The following is a 19676-nucleotide window of genomic DNA, read 5'->3' on the forward strand; positions in this document are numbered from 1 at the left end:
AAAGTATACGGTCAATGGTTCATAGTGGTTCACAATTTTGCCTCAGCTAGCCGACAACAAGCCTTTTAACGTTAATGCTTCGGCTGAAGTTTTTTTTTTTTTTTTATCTTAAACGTGACAACCCAAGGACTGTATAAATTGTCAATGGACTAAGCATTCCAACAGAGCGTATTTACAAAAGTTTTTTTTTGACGAGAACATGCTTTGTTGCCCCAGTATGTTTGTGAACTAGACTAACGTTAACTTTAGAGCTGTCTGTTCATTGACTCACACCTGGCTAGTATGACCAACGTTAAGCTAACTCATAAAGGGAGCACAATGGTTTTCACTAACGTTAACTTTATTAAAGTTAACTAAATGTATGTGTGTGCTTCTGCCATTCGGTCATCATTTTCGACATTAACTTATTTGAGGCGATATGACGCTAACGTAGCCTAACGTTAGTGCCCACTCGATGCTAAATAATGCTAACATCTAGTGCTACGTGAAATAGTAGTGGAATGACTTACCTGAAAAAACTGGAATGAAGTCTTCTGAAAGTGTCGGTTAGTAGGCTTCAATTAATAGCTTAGCAAACCATTTTATGTCAGCTTTTTGAATAAAGATGTTCAGAAAGGATGTGGTAACTTTGTGTATAATCATGGCTGAGACGTCAAAGTTTCAGGGTTTCCACTTTCCACTCAGCTGGCAACGTCTGCTGCTGTATGCCTCGACGTCAGCCGTCAATCAAGCCGACCACGCCCTTAATTATTCATATATTTTATATCTAAATGTGATCTAAACTAATGAGTTAGAAAAAAATTCACCCCCCTCACAGTTGTCAGGCACTGGGAAACTACCGAAAAGTACAATAAAAGTCCATGGGACCAGGCTTTAAAAACATGTATTTACGCTGTGAAAACGGACATTTTAACATGGGAGTCTATGGACATTTGCTCGCTTTTGGGACCAGTCCCTAGCGGATTTTCGATGTATTGCAGTTTTTCGAACTTCCGGGTAGGCTTCATTGTTCAGATTAGAATGTTGCCGCTTGGTACAAACACACACAATCATCTGCTCTCCCACCTACAGCCTACCTAACGGGGCTATATCCAGGTGCACTGCAATCAATGACATTCCCTCTACGTCACTACAAGCGACACACCTCCCGACGTCATTCCCGGGATACCCCTTGACACCACATATGTTTTTGTGCACACAATTTAATTTCTTCGAGCCCACGTTTTAATTATTCGTGGGTGCGTTTTAGTAGATCGAGATCTCGAATATACTATTGTGACAAAGGGTCTGACATGAGTGCCAGATTGACATTTAGTAATAATAGAATCAGCCAATCAGAGAGCGCCTCCTCCCGTGCACGCATGTGAATGAAGCGTGTACAGTAATATTCCAGAAAGTTTGGGGAGAGGTCGCCATGTTTCACTGTTTAATCCACATGCTTAGTTTGTAGTTATTTCATGCATCTTGTGTCTTGTGTGCGTCCAGAACTGTAAGTACGATTCCTTATTGTTGTTTATATGTTTCATGGTGTACATTTAGGCAGGATTTATGTCTCAACTTTGCTTGATTTCAATCGTGAAGGTAAACTTTTACCGCGAATTATTTTGCGCGACTTTACCCGTGAGGTTACAGTGCTTTATATTTATCTGCCGTCTTCTTATCTTGTATAATCATGCTTATGGTGTTGAGATATCTGTAAAATGGATGTTTGTAATCGTCATTTGGTATATTATGAGGGGAAACAGTACTGTTTTGACAAGCTATCTTCATAACTATTAATGGAGCATTTTGTGTTAGCTTATTGTAGGCCAGGCTATTTCATATTTGTATGTTGGCTAGGCTATGGATGCTAATTTCTTATAGCACTGTATTTAGGAGTAATTATTCTCCTTTGTCATTTCTGTTTCCCTTTCAGAAACCACACACACACACACACACACCCACACCAATAGATACAATTATAATGTAATTACTGATTTATTATTTAATAAATACCCAAGACCCCCCTTGAACATCTTCAAGAGTGCATTCTTACCGATGCCCTTCAGTGGCCACAAAATTCCTTAAAGAACTTATCATTCATCATAACAACTATAACGTGCTCATGTTTACATGTGTCAAGACAATATTGAGTGCACGTTTTACAAATTGTGGCCACGTTTAAGTAGATCGTGCACACAATGTTCTATAACCATGTTCACAAATTGTGCTCTCGTTTTAATAAATCGTGCCCTCGTTTTAGTAAATCGTGCGCTCGTTTTAGTAAATAGTGCACTCGTTTAATAAATTGTGCCCTTGTTTTACTATGCTTAAAATGAGAGCTCAATTTAGTAAAATGAGCTACACTATAGTAAAACGAGAGCACAATATAGTAAATTGGGCACACGATTTAGTAAACCGAGCACACAATTTAGTAAAACGAGCGTACGATTTAGTAAAACGAGTGCACAATATAGTTAAACGAGGGCACAATTTAGTTAAACAAGAGCACAATTTAGTAAAACGAGCGCACATTCTCTCAACATGCAAAACATTTTGCGATGACCCCTCTAGTGCTCAGTAATAGGACGATGTTCACATGAAATGTAATTCCCATTTCTTCTTGAAGCCGAAATAAATCTGAGGATGTTTATCGGACATGCTTGGTTTTTACTGCAGGTACGTTAATCTTATAATATCAATAAGGACCTACCTAGGTAATGTTATCGTTAGCGTTGGTTGAGTGATGGAGGCCAATTTGATTGATTGCATTTGTAGAAAACTATAAATGCGGTTATACCAAGCAAATTGATAGCAGCACTGTAATTGTGTCTTTCGACTGTCATTTGTTGCACGTGCTACAAAAATCATTCTGTGCAATGGAAGATTTACCAACGTTACACCGGTCTGATACAGTTTTGCCTATACATGCGTGAGACTGAGACGCCTGTTTATTTTGTTTTAAGTGCGTGCAGGGTGTGAGAGGGGAATCGATGTGCTTTGATTCCAGCTTGGTAGTTGTAGTCTGTTAAATTAAAAAGCACGTGTGTGTGAAGTATCCAAACAATGACACCTTCATTTCATTATGGCTGCTTTAGCAACACACCTTAAGCTACTGTGTAGTGGGTCCCATTTAGAAGTGGCTACTTCATTCGCGCTTTCCTTGACTCATGGAGCTGCGTGAATTTTATTTCGCCACGATATGGCAGTTTAAGTCCGCTTGATACTGTAAGGCGTAAGCCATTGTTTTCCAAAGGAGATTTTATTTGTGTCGCCAGCATAGCCTATTAACAATTTATGTTTTAAATAGGCCTACCTTATAAGCCTACCTGTAGCTTAGGGAAGCTAACAGCTTTCTATTAGGATCTAGTTTGTTAGTTACAGTTTTGTCATAACTCCCTGATGCATTTTTGCATTTAGAATAGCCAGAGCGTGGATATCTCAATCGGAAAATTAAACAATATCGGGTGCCTGACTAGGCTGGGTGAACCCAGCCTGATCTGCCCGCTATTTATTTTTGGATTTTTTAAAAGATTGAGCTTGGTCTGGTGAAAGCCAGACTAGCCATGGACCTCAGTTACACAATGCAAGGGAACATGAATCAGCCTATATTTGCACGAACAATAACGGACAACAGCTCTTCAACTTTGGCCCGTTAAAATGCGTATGAACAGTCTAGCGACGCATTTCATCAAGGCCCATTTGGACATGTCAGTTATTTGCACCACTGGTTAGATGTAAAACAGCATTTCATTTCAGACTACTGTTACTTAATTTGTGCATTGACAATAAAGTATCACATAAACTAAAGATGGCTAAAATCTTATGCAGAAGAAGAAACATTCACAAAAAATCCATCTATCCAAAAATGACCTTTGTTTTTGATAGCTGTTGAAAACGGCATGGAACTGACAGAGATGTTTTTGTTTATTAATAAATAAATAAATAAATAAATAAATAAATAAAAAATATAACATTATGCTGATACCTTTTGCTTTTCCCAAATACAATGTAGCCTACAGGTGTAAGTGACCTTTCATCAATCCAGTTGCAATGGATGAACTGTGATGAACTGCCCTACTTGTGTTTGTTTAAAGATTTTAAAGGTTTTATAACAATGCTAAAACTTCTTTTTCTATTCTACAATCTATTCACCTTTTCAGCGCCAGTAGGCTACTTTCTGTGCAGCCGCACACACACACACACACAGGCATGCCAAACAAGCATACACAAAAGTTTCAAGAGTGGGGGATGGAGTAAAAGATGAAGACAAATTGATTAGTGTGATTTATGTTCGCGGAAATGATGTACAGGACTGAGCGGCAGTCATATTTTGTACCGCTATGCGGTACATCTAGTTCTTCAAAGGTGGCTGAACATTTCATCTATTTTTAGTAGGGCTGTCAAAATAACTGATTAATTTCGATTAATTAATTTGAGAAAAAATAACGGATTAAAAAAATAGCGCAGATTAATCGATTCCGTATGACCTTTGACCCCGAGCCGTTGTAGTCAGTAACCATTAGACTGTAAAATGAAGGAGAGAGAAGAAAATGTGCTGCCTAGATCATTGAATGGAACATTTACTTTTAAAAAGGTTATATCTGTGGCCTGAAGTACCTTGTATGTGAAAAACAACTTCTTCCTGAAGCACTTTTGAATTTATTTCCTCAGCATATTAGGTCATATTTATTATGGCCATTATTAAAATAATAATAAAAGAGTTTTTGAACTTTAATGTCACTAATACTGATTATTCAATGATTCATTTGAATTTAAATATTTAAAATACTTTCACAGCAAAAATGATATATGCGATTAATTTAGATTAATTAATCACAGAGTATGTAATTAATTAGATTATTTTTTTTAATCAATTAACAGCCCTAATTTTTAGAGAACCACCCAAGCTTAACTACGCAAATGTTTGTGGCACCCTTAGACTTCTTAGTGCCACTTGCATCTAAAACAAGACACACTAAATAGAAAATATGCATTCATAGAGCAGTTTGTTATTTATTTTAGACAAGTGATTTTCTTTCTTTCTAATGTGTTTATGTCACTTTTAGAACATATTATAACGACCCTTCTAGTGAGGTGCCTGCTGCCACTGATCCTTTGTACTCTGCAGTGTTCCACCAGGTCATTAGTGGTCCCTGTGTTGTTTTGTAAGTGTAAGTGTGTGTGTGTGTGTGTGTGTGTGTGTGTGTGTGTGTGTGTGTGTGTGTGTGTGTGTGTGTGTGTTGCAGGGTTGCTTGCAGAGTGACTGGTCATCAGCTGCATTGGTTAAACTTACTTACTGTTCTAATAAGCGTTAAATCCATTTCTATAAAAATGTTTGTGTCAATACCAATGTAATATATGTTGAAGACACAAACTGTTCAATATAAAATAAAATGACTGCATCTTTATGTACAAAAATGCATTTGAAAAAATAAACAATATATTTTTTAACTTTGTAAATATCTTGGTAAGGAGAAATGGCAAATGTACAACTCTACTGAACACCCCTCACACCTGCTGAAAGTCTCTGCTGCAGCAGTGCAGTCATGTGTATTCACACAGAGGGAGGTTTTTGTACTGCTCTGTATCACTGTGTGAACACGTACACACTGTTGGGGAAGTGGAAACTCTCACAGTAGTAATCTCCTGCATCTTCAGCCTGGACTCCACTGATAGTTAAACTGAAGTCCCTATCAGATCCACTGGCACTGAATCTGGATGGTGTCCCAGAGAAGAGAGTTGTTGCTTTGTGGACTAGGAGTCTAGGAGCAGCTCCAGGGTTCTGATGGTACCAGGCTAATGCGGGGAATCCCCATCCTGTGTATACATTACTGCTGGTTTTGCAGTTTAAGATGACTGTCTCTCCGTGCTGAACAGCTTTCACTGCTGGGGTTTGTGTGACTGTAATCTGTCCCCTCGATTCTGTTGAAAAGAAAAGAGTTAAACCAAGGCTCTCTCTTTTTGTCTTGAATCACTTTCAGCATACAATGTAAAAGCTTCTTACCTTGACAGCACATCAGAAGCACTAATACATACACATAGGCAAAACTCATGGTTATGTTCATTGCAAAAACAAATATCAGATTGCTAGTCTGGATTCAACTCAGTAGACTATAAATGTGTCCAGATTCTGACGCAGTTTGCACAGTCAAAATAACCATGCAAATTATGACATGAATGTGAAAGACCCTACTACATCCAGGTTTTACAATAGTTGACATGCACATTAGTAGTATTAATGTTTGATATGGCTTAAACTGACAACTAGTTGTAAATGAAGGGTACATTTGCATGTTTGCATTTGAATGCTTCATTGTATGTGAATTTATTGATTTTTCTTAGTTTGCACACAAATTTGGAATAATAATCCTGTCCTTGAAAAGTATGTACTTCTATATTTTAAAAGCAACAATCACACACAGAAGAACATTAACTGATTGGTTATCACCATACACAATGAAGTAAAGATTTCAGATACAATCATTTTCATTTCCTGGTGACATGTGCTGCTGTTTCCTGTAGTTCAGTGTGCCAAACTTCCCCTTGGTCCTCAGGGAATGGCAGAACATCAGGTGTTAGACTTGAGCAAGTAATCATCTCTTGAGTCTATATGCAAATGCTGCCTCCATTTCCACAGCACACTTTTAGTAACCCAAAATGAGTTCAGATTACGTTTTAAAATGTGACATGATGTCTCAAGCATAAATTGATGCAGGTGCACAGGCATCATCAAAGTAAAAAATGAAATGTCATCCAAGTCATCCAGTAAAATCACTAGATTTCTACGGAGCCCTCAAGGTGACATGGCAGAAAAAAACAAGATGATGAAAAAAAGGGGTGGGGGGGTATAACTGAGGAAAAAAATGGCTCCTGTTTTCTACTATCTATATTGCCACCTACAGGACATTTCTGGTATGACATTACCGTCTACTTCTATCATCCTGATTTTTCCACCCAAATGATTGATGTGAGTGATGCAGGGTCTTAATCATGCAAACCTAGAGGCCAACGATTTTGATCATGTTGATATTGATTCTTCACATATTGTTCTATTATTATTTTATTATTCTTCACATTCTAACATTTCCCTCGGGATGAGTAAAGATGAGTTATTCTGCTTTAATCGCCCCTATCTTCAGTTAAGATGTTCAGAACTGCACCAAATTTTATGTGTATGATTGACCTGGCATTCTCTGGGGGTATGCCAAGTTTCGAAGAATTTCATCCATGGGGGGTTCTAAAAAAAAAAAAATCAGTAGGATTAAAAGAAAGCCAAAATAAATATTCATCATCATCATCATGGCTGCATTTTCAGTATTGGCGATAAGTAGTCGTTTGTCCGCTAGATGGCACATTGTTGCAGTGAGACGTAATTTTGTTGGAAGTTAAAAGTGGGTTGGAAAAACAATGGACGCTTCCTACAAGGACTGTACCGCAGAGAACGTTTAATAAGGATAGGATACGGAGCCCGGGAGAGCTCAAGTGATATTTTTTCTGGTCGTGATAATTTGTGAGCACGTTTTCCTTTAATTGAGCCCTCGAATTAATACAACGTGACCCCGTTGTAGGCCTAAATTGAGCTCTCGAAATATGTATTTCGTGCTCACATTAAGTAATTCCCAACATTTTCTCACCGCTCGCTGTTACTTCGTGTTACCTTGACATGGACTAGGCCTACAGCTGTCTGTAACAGTTGATATTGGTAATGTGATGATAACCGTAGGCAGCTAATTAAAGACTTTAGGTGGTCATGGTTTATAGCGGACTTCTACTCTTTGTAGCAGGGGCACTGTTGATGTCAACCGCCAGCTATGGAGACCCATAATGGGGAAATACTAGGCTACAAAGGCTACTCGGGCTCTGTTGTAATGACCGGTTTCCACTATCTCCTGGATTGTTGACTTAACTGTGAGGTCTAGAAGTCAATCGAAGCACATCACAGCGACAAGCTCCCAAACAATTACAATACGTAGACCTACTGTTGGTACAAATAGGCTACTGCGTAGGCTATTAGTAGTATAGCCTAATACCCACCCAATACAATAAGGTTCCCTCTAGCGCCCGATGGCCTATAACCCACGCGCACACCAATGATGCACACAACGAGGTAAGCTTTGATACGGACTATGAAACGGGAGACATAAACAGTGGCGTTCACGATGCTCAGCTTCTCAGGCTATGTAGCCCAGCTCAGCTCACGCCATTCGCGATAAACACCACAGCTCTGCATACACTTGGACCTCAACAAACACTCAAAACTTCGGCAAACAGCTGGACGATGATGGCAAGGGGCCTGTACAAACATACACAATCATCTGCTCTCCCACCTACAGCCTACCTAACGGGGCTATATCCAGGTGCACTGCAATCAATGACATTCCCTCTACGTCACTACAAGCAACACACCTCCCGACGTCATTCCCGGGGATACCCCTTGACACCACACTATGTTTTTGTGCACACAATTTAATTTCTTCGAGCCCACGTTTTAATTATTCGTGGGTGCGTTTTAGTAGATCGAGATCTCGAATATACTATAACGTGCTCATGTTTACATGTGTCAAGACAATATTGAGTGCACGTTTTACAAATTGTGGCCACGTAGTTAAGTAGATCGTGCACACAATGCCCATGTTCACAAATTGTGCACTCCTTTAATCAATTGTGCCCTCGTTTTACTATGCTTAAAATCAGAGCTCAATTTAGTAAAATGAGCTCACACAATAGTAAAACGAGAGCACAATATAGTAAATTGGGCACACGATTTAGTAAACTGAGCGCACAATTTAGTAAAACGAGTGCACAATATAGTTAAACGAGGGCACAATTTAGTTAAACAAGAGCACAATTTAGTAAAACGAGCGCACATTCTCTCAACATGCAAAACATTTTGCGATGACCCCTCTAGTGCTCAGTAATAGGACGATGTTCACATGAAATGTAATTCCCATTTCTTCTTGAAGCCGAAATAAATCTGAGGATGTTTATCGGACATGCTTTTTACTGCAGGTACGTTAATCTTATAATATCAATAAGGACCTAGGTAATGTTACCGTTAGCGTTGGTTGAGTGATGGAGGCCAATTTGATTGTGCATTTGTAGAAAACTATAAATGCGGTTATACCAAGCAAATTGATAGCAGCACTGTAATTGTGTCTTTCGACTGTCATTTGTTGCACGTGCTACAAAAATCATTCTGTGCAATGGAAGATTTACCAACGTTACACCGGTCTGATACAGTTTTGCCTATAGCCTACATGCGTGAGACTGAGATGCCTGTTTATTTTGTTTTAAGTGCGTGCAGGGTGTGAGAGGGGAATCGATGTGCTTTGATCCAGCTTGGTAGTTGTAGTCTGTTAAATTAAAAAGCACGTGTGTGTGAAGTATCCAAACAATGACACCTTCATTTCATTATGGCTGCTTTAGCAACACACCTTAAGCTACTGTGTAGTGGGTCCCATTTAGAAGTGGCTACTTCATTCGCGCTTTCCTTGACTCATGGAGCTGCGTGAATTTTATTTCGCCACGATATGGCGGTTTAAGTCCGCTTGATACTGTGAGGCGTAAGCCATTGTTTTCCAAAGGAGATTTTATTTGTGTCGCCAGCATAGCCTATTAACAATTTATGTTTTAAATAGGCCTACCTTATAAGCCTACCTGTAGCTTAGGGAAGCTAACAGCTTTCTATTAGGATCTAGTTTGTTAGTTACAGTTTTGTCATAACTCCCTGATGCATTTTTGCATTTAGAATAGCCAGAGCGTGGATATCTCAATCGGAAAATTAAACAATATCGGGTGCCTATGGACTAGGCTGGGTGAACCCAGCCTGATCTGCCCGCTATTTATTTTTTGATTTCTTAAAAGATTGAGCTTGGTCTGGTGAAAGCCAGACTATGGACCTCAGTTACACAATGCAAGGGAACATGAATCAGCCTATATTTGCATGAACAATAACGGACAACAGCTCTTCAACTTTGGCCCGTTAAAATGTGTATGAACAGTCTAGCGACGCATTTCATCAAGGCCCATTTGGACATGTCAGTTATTTGCACCACTGGTTAGATGTAAAACAGCATTTCGTTTCAGACTACTGTTACTTAATTTGTGCATTGACAATAAAGTATCACATGAACTAAAGATGGCCAAAATCTTATGCAGAAGAAGAAACATTCACAAAAAATCCATCTATCCAAAAATGACCTTTGTTTTTGATAGCTGTTGAAAACGGCATGGAACTGACAGAGATGTTTTTGTTTATTAATAAATAAATAAATACATAAATAAATAAAAAATATAACATTATGCTGATACCTTTTGCTTTTCCCAAATACAATGTAACCTACAGGTGTAAGTGACCTTTCATCAATCCAGTTGCAATGGATGAACTGTGATGAACTGCCCTACTTGTGATTGTTTAGAGATTTTAAAGGTTTTATAACAATGCTACAACTTCTTTAGCTATTCTACAATCTATTCACCTTTTCAGCGCCAGTAGGCTACTTTCTGTGCAGCCGCGCACACACACACACACACAGGCATGCCAAACAAGCATACACAAAAGTTTCAAGAGTGGGGGATGGAGTAAAAGATGAAGACAAATTGATTAGTGTGATTTATTTTCGCGGAAAGGATGTACAGGACTGAGCGGCGGTCATATTTTGTACCGCTATGCGGTACATCTAGTTCTTCAAAGGTGGCTGAACATTTCATCTATTTTTAGTAGGGCTGTCAAAATAACTGATTCATTTTGATTAATTAATTTGAGAAAAAATAACTGATTAAAAAAAATAGCGCAGATTAATCGATTCCGTATGACCTTTGACCCCGAGCCGTTGTAGTCAGTAACCATTAGACTGTAAAATGGAGGAGAGAGAAGAAAATGTGCTGCCTAGATCATTGAATGGAACATTTACTTTTAAAAAGGTTATATCTGTGGCCTGAAATACCTTGTATGTGAAAAACAACTTCTTCCTGAAGCACTTTTGAATTTATTTCCTCAGCATATTAGGTCATATTTATTATGGCCATTATTAAAATAATAATAAAAGAGTTTTTGAACTTTAATGTCACTAATGCTGATTATTCAATGATTCATTTGAATTTAAATATTTAAAATACTTTCACAGCAAAAATGATATATGCGATTAATTTAGATGAATTAATCACAGAGTATGTAATTAATTAGATTATTTTTTTAATCAATTAACAGCCCTAATTTTTAGAGAACCACCCAAGCTTAACTACGCAAATGTTTGTGGCACCCTTAGACTTCTTAGTGCCACTTGCATCTAAAACAAGACACACTAAATAGAAAATATGCATTCATAGAGCAGTTTGGTATTTATTTTAGACAAGTGATTTTCTTTCTTTCTAATGTGTTTATGTCACTTTTAGAACATATTGTAACGACCCTTCTAGTGAGGTGCCTGCTGCCACTGATCCTTTGTACTCTGCAGTGTTCCACCAGGTCATTAGTGGTCCCTGTGTTGTTTTGTAAGTGTAAGTGTGTGTGTGTGTGTGTTGCAGGGTTGCTTGCAGAGTGACTGGTCATCAGCTGCATTGGTTAAACTTACTTACTGTTCTAATAAGCGTAAAATCCATTTCTATAAAAATGTTTGTGTCAATACCAATGTAATATATGTTGAAGACCCAAACTGTTCAATATAAAATAAAATGACTGCATCTTTATGTACAAAAATGCATTTGAAAAAATAAACAATATATTTTTTAACTTTGTAAATATCTTGGTAAGGAGAAATGGCAAATGTACAACTCTACTGAACACCCCTCACACCTGCTGAAAGTCTCTGCTGCAGCAGTGCAGTCATGTGTATTCACACAGAGGGAGGTTTTTGTACTGCTCTGTATCACTGTGTGAACACGTACACACTGTTGGGGTAGTGGAAACTCTGACAGTAGTAATCTCCTACATCTTCAGCCTGGACTCCACTGATAGTTAAACTGAAGTCCCTATCAGATCCACTGGCACTGAATCTGGATGGTGTCCCAGAGAAGAGAGTTGTTGCTTTGTGGACTAGGAGTCTAGGAGCAGCTCCAGGGTTCTGATGGTACCAGGCTAATGCGGGGAATCCCCATCCTGTGTATACATTACTGCTGGTTTTGCAGTTTAAGATGACTGTCTCTCCGTGCTGAACAGCTTTCACTGCTGGGGTCTGTGTGACTGTAATCTGTCCCCTCGATTCTGTTGAAAAGAAAAGAGTTAAACCAAGGCTCTCTCTTTTTGTCTTGAATCACTTTCAGCATACAATGTAAAAGCTTCTTACCTTGACAGCACATCAGAAGCACTAATACATACACATAGGCAAAACTCATGGTTATGTTCATTGCAAAAACAAATATCAGATTGCTAGTCTGGATTCAACTCAGTAGACTATAAATGTGTCCAGATTCTGACGCAGTTTGCACAGTCAAAATAACCATGCAAATTATGACATGAATGTGAAAGACCCTACTACATCCAGGTTTTACAATAGTTGACATGCACATTAGTAGTATTAATGTTTGATATGGCTTAAACTGACAACTAGTTGTAAATGAAGGGTACATTTGCATGTTTGCATTTGAATGCTTCATTGTATGTGAATTTATTGATTTTTCTTAGTTTGCACACAAATTTGGAATAATAATCCTGTCCTTGAAAAGTATGTACTTCTATATTTTAAAAGCAACAATCACACACAGAAGAACATTAACTGATTGGTTATCACCATACACAATGAAGTAAAGATTTCAGATACAATCATTTTCATTTCCTGGTGACATGTGCTGCTGTTTCCTGTAGTTCAGTGTACCAAACTTCCCCTTGGTCCTCAGGGAATGGCAGAACATCAGGTGTTAGACTTGAGCAAGTAATCATCTCTTGAGTCTATATGCAAATGCTGCCTCCATTTCCACAGCACACTTTTAGTAACCCAAAATGAGTTCAGATTACGTTTTAAAATGTGACATGATGTCTCAAGCATAAATTGATGCAGGTGCACAGGCATAATCAAAGTAAAAAATGGAATGTCATCCAAGTCATCCAGTAAAATTACTAGATTTCTACGGAGCCCTCAAGGTGACATGGCAGAAAAAAACAAGATGATGAAAAAAAGGGGTGGGGGGGTATTACTGAGGAAAAAAATGGCTCCTGTTTTCTACTATCTATATTGCCACCTACAGGACATTTCTGGTATGACATTACCGTCTACTTATATCATCCTGATTTTTTCCCCCAAATGATTGATGTGAGTGATGCAGGGTCTTAATCATGCAAACCTAGAGGCCAACGATTTTGATCATGTTGATATTGATTCTTCACATATTGTTCTATTATTATTTTATTATTCTTCACATCCTAACATTTCCCTCGGGATGAGTAAAGTATCTATTTATCTATCTATCTATCTGTCTATCTATCTATCTATCTGTCTATCTATTGTATTTTTCTAACTTTTTCTTTCTTTTTCCATATGGTCATTTGCAGCAGTGGTTGACTTAAATGAAACTTGGATTAACATGCTAATCAATAATATTTTTATTTCAGTGTGATATAGATGCTGGCCGAGAGTGTCTCCTGAAGGGACTTCTACACGGGGGAAGATCCAGAAAACCTTGTGCAGGAACATGTGGTAAGTACATGAATTGGTGCTCTACTTATTGTATTACTTGCTTACTTAAGTTGACATGATTAATTTAGTAATAAGAATTAATGTTTAAATTAAGGCCTAAACTGGTCAGAGTATTCATTTTAAAATGTTTTCTTACACAAGTCTGACATTTTTGTGGAAGAAGTTTCAGTCCATAATAGCAGTATGTTCAGGAATAAGCCCACAGAATGCTGATTGTTCAGTCATCAATGCTTATCGACCAAACCCATGTAATGTACTATTTCAGTCAAGACTACTTTCTGTAGTGGTCTCGTACCAATTTGGATAAATGTGATGGATCTAGGAAAACAAATCACATGGTGAAAAAAAATCTTGATTTCTGCTCCGTTTCAGGCCTCTCTTTCAGCCTGGAATTTCAATAATGTACGATTAGCAACATCCTGGATACCATTCTTGCAAAATCCTGAATGTTGCTAGCATGATATCAGATTGGTGAAATCTCACCTTGTGATGGGTTTTCTTAGATCCTCTTTAATCTGTCTAGGTTTATATTGCCATTAGGCCTGTTCATTAATTTCTCAATAGGGCTTTGTTAGAGGGTCTCATTTTCTTACTGTTATGTGCATTTATCTGCCTAATTCAGGGCAAGGATGAGGTTAATGTCATTGAAGACAACTGTTAGGGTTTACGTCCTGAGAGAACAAGTGAACCGGAGGACATTGGGGTGGTACTCGAAGGAATTAAAGTTTTGACCGATCTAGACGGCATACCGTCACACTACTGGCTGGCGGGCAAGAACGTTGTTCTCTAGCAACGAAATCCAGTAAATTAGTCTAGGATCTTGCCAGGACGTCGCCAGTTTTACTATATAAAAGTTGGTGTTTTGAGGTGTAAATAACATGCCAGATAGTTGTTGTGCGATTGGATGCACCAACCGCCGAGGAGATAAGCCGGGGTATTTCACAGCAATGACCATTATCACCTTAATCTTGACAATGCTCCTCTGTCTACATGGTATGTATTACTGACAACATATACCAATACTACAAAGTTTGTATGGTAACACACAACTAAAGGCCACTCCTCTTTATAACACACAATACTCTGAATGACAAAGTATTGGTGCACAAAGGTAAACAGCTGAGCCATCAAAATACTCCCAATGAATGGGAATAATAAGAAATGCAACAAGCTCATACAAATGGCAAAGTCCTACACAAGCTCTTCTCTACTGTAAATGGGCCCAGAGTCCTTGTATTGGTTCCTTCTCCCTATCTGTGGCTCTCGCTGCTCTGTTGGTAGCATAGACAGTAAAAGATATGGACAGAGTCATCACATAGACGTCAATCGAGGCGGGTGAAGCAAATTTCAACCGTTTCCTGTTGGTCGACGAGGCTTTCTGCGCAGGCTCAGGGGACGTGAATGTAACGTAGGCACGTAGTCTGACTCATGTAACTCTTGTGATAGCTGCACCGAGAGATTGGGTATGTAGCCACTTACTTCGTTACCACCATGTCTACATTACTGTTCTAAATGTCCTAGTTGTTCGTAGATAAATGTGATTTAATATAAACAGCACTCGCCACATTCATAGCCTAGGCTACTGTCAATCCATCAAAACTTCGCTGAAATGTTGTGCTCCGATGCTTTCGTTCTTATCCAGAGAATACGGTTATTTTGCTCCTGTGCGACGCTTTCACCCGCTCTGGTTGTATGCTTATTACGTCACTTTAGCATTGATTTCGGAAAGAAGTTTATTACTCAGCCGGTAAGTCAGTTACAAGGTTATGACACCAATCACACAATGTTGTATTAATCCAAAAATAGAAAAAGTTCATATAAAGGCTTAAAACACTTCAGCTGTAATGTTATTTGATGTCAAAGTGGCGCCAAATTGAATGGAGTTCAATGGGGATGGCTAGGTGAACTGGTCTATTATTTAGCCTCAGATCCGCCATAGTGTCTACTGTACACTCTCCGAACATTCGTCTGCCCCCTTGGTTGGTAGCTGCCTTCGGCCTCTTCCCCCTGGACTGGCACTGCTCGGTCGTCCATAATAATGCCTGAGCAGAACTCTTCATAGTGTCCAGGAACTTGCTGAGGATACGTGTGTGCAGCCCACTCTCACTGCTCATATGAACAGCACACCATCTGCAGAGACTCAAAGCTGCAGCATATCCATTTATACCATATTTACAGGGAATACACATCTTATCAAGCCAGGACATGGAATTATGATGGCAACAGGTCCATAAAGCAGCAGAGCAGTCACGTGTACTCTGAGTCAGGGAGGTGTTTGTGCATCTTCCGTTTGACCTGTCAGCCCCAGTGTGAAGTCAGAATCACTATGTCCTCTCCTGCAGTAGTATTTTCTTGTGTGTTCATCTGAAAGTCACTGATAGTCAATACAAGTCTGGGAATCCAAGGGCTGTTTTAGACTGAAGACTTGCCAAAGTTATTGATTCTCTGGGCATGATGCGGATTTAGAGGAAGATGTCATTGCTTGATAAGTGACTGTTTCTCTTCCCAGTGGATATAGAAAATATATTTACCATAGCCAAAAAATATGTATCTATTTTTTTCCTGTATTTAAACTACCAATCAAAATTCATATCAATTGATTCAATTTCACTTGGGGAAACTTTTGCAGGTATTTTTCTGTCATTATAAAAAGTGTAGTAATCAGAGATGCTGAAGACACAAACATGTAATGTCCTACTCTACTGAGCACCCGTCTCACACCTGCTGAAAGTCTCAGCTGCAGCAGTGCAGTCATGTGTATTCTTACAGAGAGAGGTTTTTGTACGGCTCTGTATCACTGTGTGAACACCCACACACTGGTAGCATGGAAACTCTGACAGTAGTAATCTCCTGCATCTTCAGTCTGGACTCCACTGATGGTCAGAGTGAAAGCAGATCCAGATCCACTGCCACTGAATCGAGATGGAGTGCCTGACTGGAGAGTGCTAGCAGAGTAAATCAGGAGTTTAGGAGGCTCTCCAGATACCTGATGGTACCAGTGCAGATAGTTGTTGTTATAAACATTACTGCTGACTTTACAGTTCAGCGTGACTGTTTGTCCAGGAACAGCAGGTAATACTGATGGAGTCTGAGTCACTGTGTACTGCCCCCTGCATTCTGAAGACAAAACAAGACAAAAAACACACACATTCATAATAACTCTGTAGAGTGTCTTTAAAAACGCAAGCTTACTCTTTTCAGTCATGAATATTATTAACAGCTGTTCATCATACCTTGGATGTAGATAAGTGTCCAGAGCAATATCACTTTAAGCAACATGTTCATTCTGGACTTCATCATCAAGAATGACCTAAACCAAGCTGTCTGAGAGCCCAAGAGCAGGTCACACTAAAAACCTTCTGAGTACACGGACACTTTTAATTTATGCAAAATAGCCTTCTATGCAAATACTGCTCCTGGACAAATCAGGTTTAGATGGATGATTGATCAGGGTTCTGACATTCCAGTGACATTTGGAATGTCATTTTCATACCTTCTTTCACCACTGAGAGGCTGAATTCAAATAAAGGCATTTTGGGAAAGTCTGAAAAAATCTGAAATCATTTTTAGAAATCAGGACACATGTTTTTTGACAGACTAAATGTATAATGAATAAAATAAATGCATGTCAGTATTTTTGAAAAGTGATTGTTCACATTATGTTTCAGGTTGAGTCCTATGATCTCTGGAAGGTGGCTGAACATTTGGAATCCATTTTCAGAAAACCACCAAAGCGTATCCATGCAAATGTTAGTGGCAGTGTGACGGAGTACCATCACTACAGTTGAGTATGCGCTCTGACTGCCATACCAACGGGCCTGGCTCTTTAGTGTTGCGGTCAAACTGCAGGTTTAGTCCCCCAGAGACCCAGATTCAAGACTATGTGGGGTCACTGCTCTCTCCCTTCACTACATATGGTGTCAGAAGTGGGATGACTTGCCGTGAGGTCATCAGAAGCTTGCTCAATGTGTGAGCTGTATGAGGGACCCCTATGATAGGTTGTCCCCGGTGTGAGGGACCCCTATGATAGGTTGTCCCCGGTGTGAGGGACCCCTATGATAGGTTGTCCCCGGTGTGAGGGACCCCTATGATAGGTTGTCCCCGGTGTGAGGGACCCCTATGATAGGTTGTCCCCGGTGTGAGGGACCCCTATGATAGGTTGTCCCCGGTGTGAGGGACCCCTATGATAGGTTGTCCCCGGTGTGAGGGACCCCTGAGATGGGTGAAGCATGTGTGAGTTTGCTTTTATGTGAAACATTCGAGGTCTAGTAGTGTAGTGAAAAATAGGTTACATTTGTTGAAACAAATGTAACAAATGTTTCAATGTGTTACTATACCGCAAATGTTACTAACAATTTAAATTTCACAACTTGACCTATAAGAATATGAATTGAAGTGCTGACAAAAAGCATGTTCGGCCTGGTAATTGGCCGTGGTCCTGGCATGCCTATAGCGGAGGACAGTGGGGAGGAGACAATGGAGGAGGTGGGATGTTTTGCAATGCCATAATGCATGATGCTGTCACAGCCATGCCAGGTTCCCCAGTAGCCACACCCAGTCACTCACCTTAAGACTCAACTAATCCCTCAGCCACGCCCATCAATCAGTCTCAGCCACGCCCATCAATCAGTACCTCACAGCTCATGTCTCCTGTTCACTTTCCCCTGAGTACTGAATTCCCTTCACCTGTGTTGCTCTGGACTCTATTTTTAGCCCTATTTTTACCCCACTTCCCCAGTACTCGGTGTCTGGTCTCATCAGTGTATGACACAAGAACTCTGTGCTCCTGAATTCCCACGTTTACGCCAGTTACTGTCGGGAAACTCCAGTTACGTTTATTCATCTGTTTGGACTACCTTGTGACTTGAACTCTTTTGTGAGTCTTCTGTGCTTTGGACCTTTTTGCCAGATTTCTGTTAACATTGTATCTCCTGTGTGTTTGCTAAGCCTTGGACCTGCAACTTCCTTGTTTTACTTTGGATCATTAAAATCGGAAAACCTTGAACTGTATTCTCTGTCTGAGTCAGTGTGTCCTGACAGATGCTGTCAATCATCCCTATGAGCTATAGCCTACATGGGATGAAAACATCTGTATTGTGTTTATTAAATGCATTTGTGTATTTAAAATAATGAACTGTTGCGGAGTAAATCAATTTGGTTTTGAGTACAATACCTTTTTAGATAAATTTGCATAATCTGCCTAATTTTAGATGCTGTTTCCTGTTGTTTCCCATGGGGCTCAGAGGGCAGCTGACCCTCTGGACTCATCCTCACAGCCTCTACTAACATCAAGACCAGTGAGTTCAGTCTTACTGGACGCTACCTCCACTGAGAATGCAACAGGAGACAATGTTGCCGCCACCTTGTTCCACAGGATGGCCTTGTCTTAGAATTGCGGGCTGTGCCTTTAACAAGGACTGGCAACTGTTCTAGAGCTTTGGGGTGTAAACTTAGAATTATTCGATTTAAAAGAGACTGAGAGTTGTGACTTGAGTCTTCTAAGGTTAAGGCAAAGATTAGGTATGCAAAACACTAGAGATAGGCCTAGGCCACATGACAAAATGACAAGTCAAGGTAATGACATGTGACTTATTTACCTTAAGACAGTAGCGTACCAAATAGACATGAACAGAAAAAAGATCTGAATTCTGAAAAAGCTTTGAATCTCATTTGGCATGATACCACCTTAATACATTATATTACCTAAGAAACTATCACATACTGTAACCTAAGAAAAGAAATACACACAGAGCAGCAACAGAGCCTGACCAAAACATTGAGCAATCTTTATTTATTCTCTAAAATAAATCAACATGCAAAATTAATTGAAGTATGTTTTAGTCCCTTGTCATTTGCCTTATGCATTATAGGCAAATCAGAGGTTTAGTCTGAATGAGAACATACTTACTTACTACCTTACTACCAGGTTGGGTAGTGACTGATGACAAGTAATCTGGATTACGTAATCAGATTACAAAAACCAAGTAACTATAATCAGACCAGATTACATTTAACAAGGGTGTGATTAGATTATAGTTACATTGTCAAAAATTACATTACATT

General features: G+C 39.3%; 1 long non-coding RNA gene and 2 gene segments (V, D, J or C); 1 reads left to right on the plus strand and 2 right to left on the minus strand.

Moving 5' to 3' along the window:
* The window catches only part of LOC121697405, a 69438-nt gene extending 57081 nt beyond the window's left edge, over positions 1 to 12357 (minus strand). Inside the window, 2 exon segments of the V gene segment in view lie at positions 11863 to 12184; positions 12267 to 12357. Coding sequence covers positions 11863 to 12184; positions 12267 to 12327 — 383 coding nt within the window.
* Positions 1196 to 19541, plus strand: LOC121697411. 2 transcript variants are annotated; one of them, XR_006026442.1, is made up of 4 exons: positions 1196 to 1489; positions 13529 to 13613; positions 17282 to 18489; positions 18824 to 19541. It is a non-coding gene; the product is annotated as an uncharacterized LOC121697411 (long non-coding RNA). The 2 variants fall into 2 exon arrangements; XR_006026443.1 differs by lacking the exon at positions 18824 to 19541 and having other exon boundaries at positions 17282 to 18601.
* On the minus strand, positions 16126 to 16981 carry LOC121697410. The segment is given in 2 exon segments: positions 16126 to 16730; positions 16847 to 16981. Coding segments are annotated over 2 exon segments (390 nt in total).
* Positions 19542 to 19676: the final 135 nt, after the last annotated feature.

The sequence above is a fragment of the Alosa sapidissima genome, chromosome 22 (assembly GCF_018492685.1).
Source record: "Alosa sapidissima isolate fAloSap1 chromosome 22, fAloSap1.pri, whole genome shotgun sequence".
Classification (NCBI taxonomy): Eukaryota; Metazoa; Chordata; class Actinopteri; order Clupeiformes; family Clupeidae; genus Alosa; species Alosa sapidissima.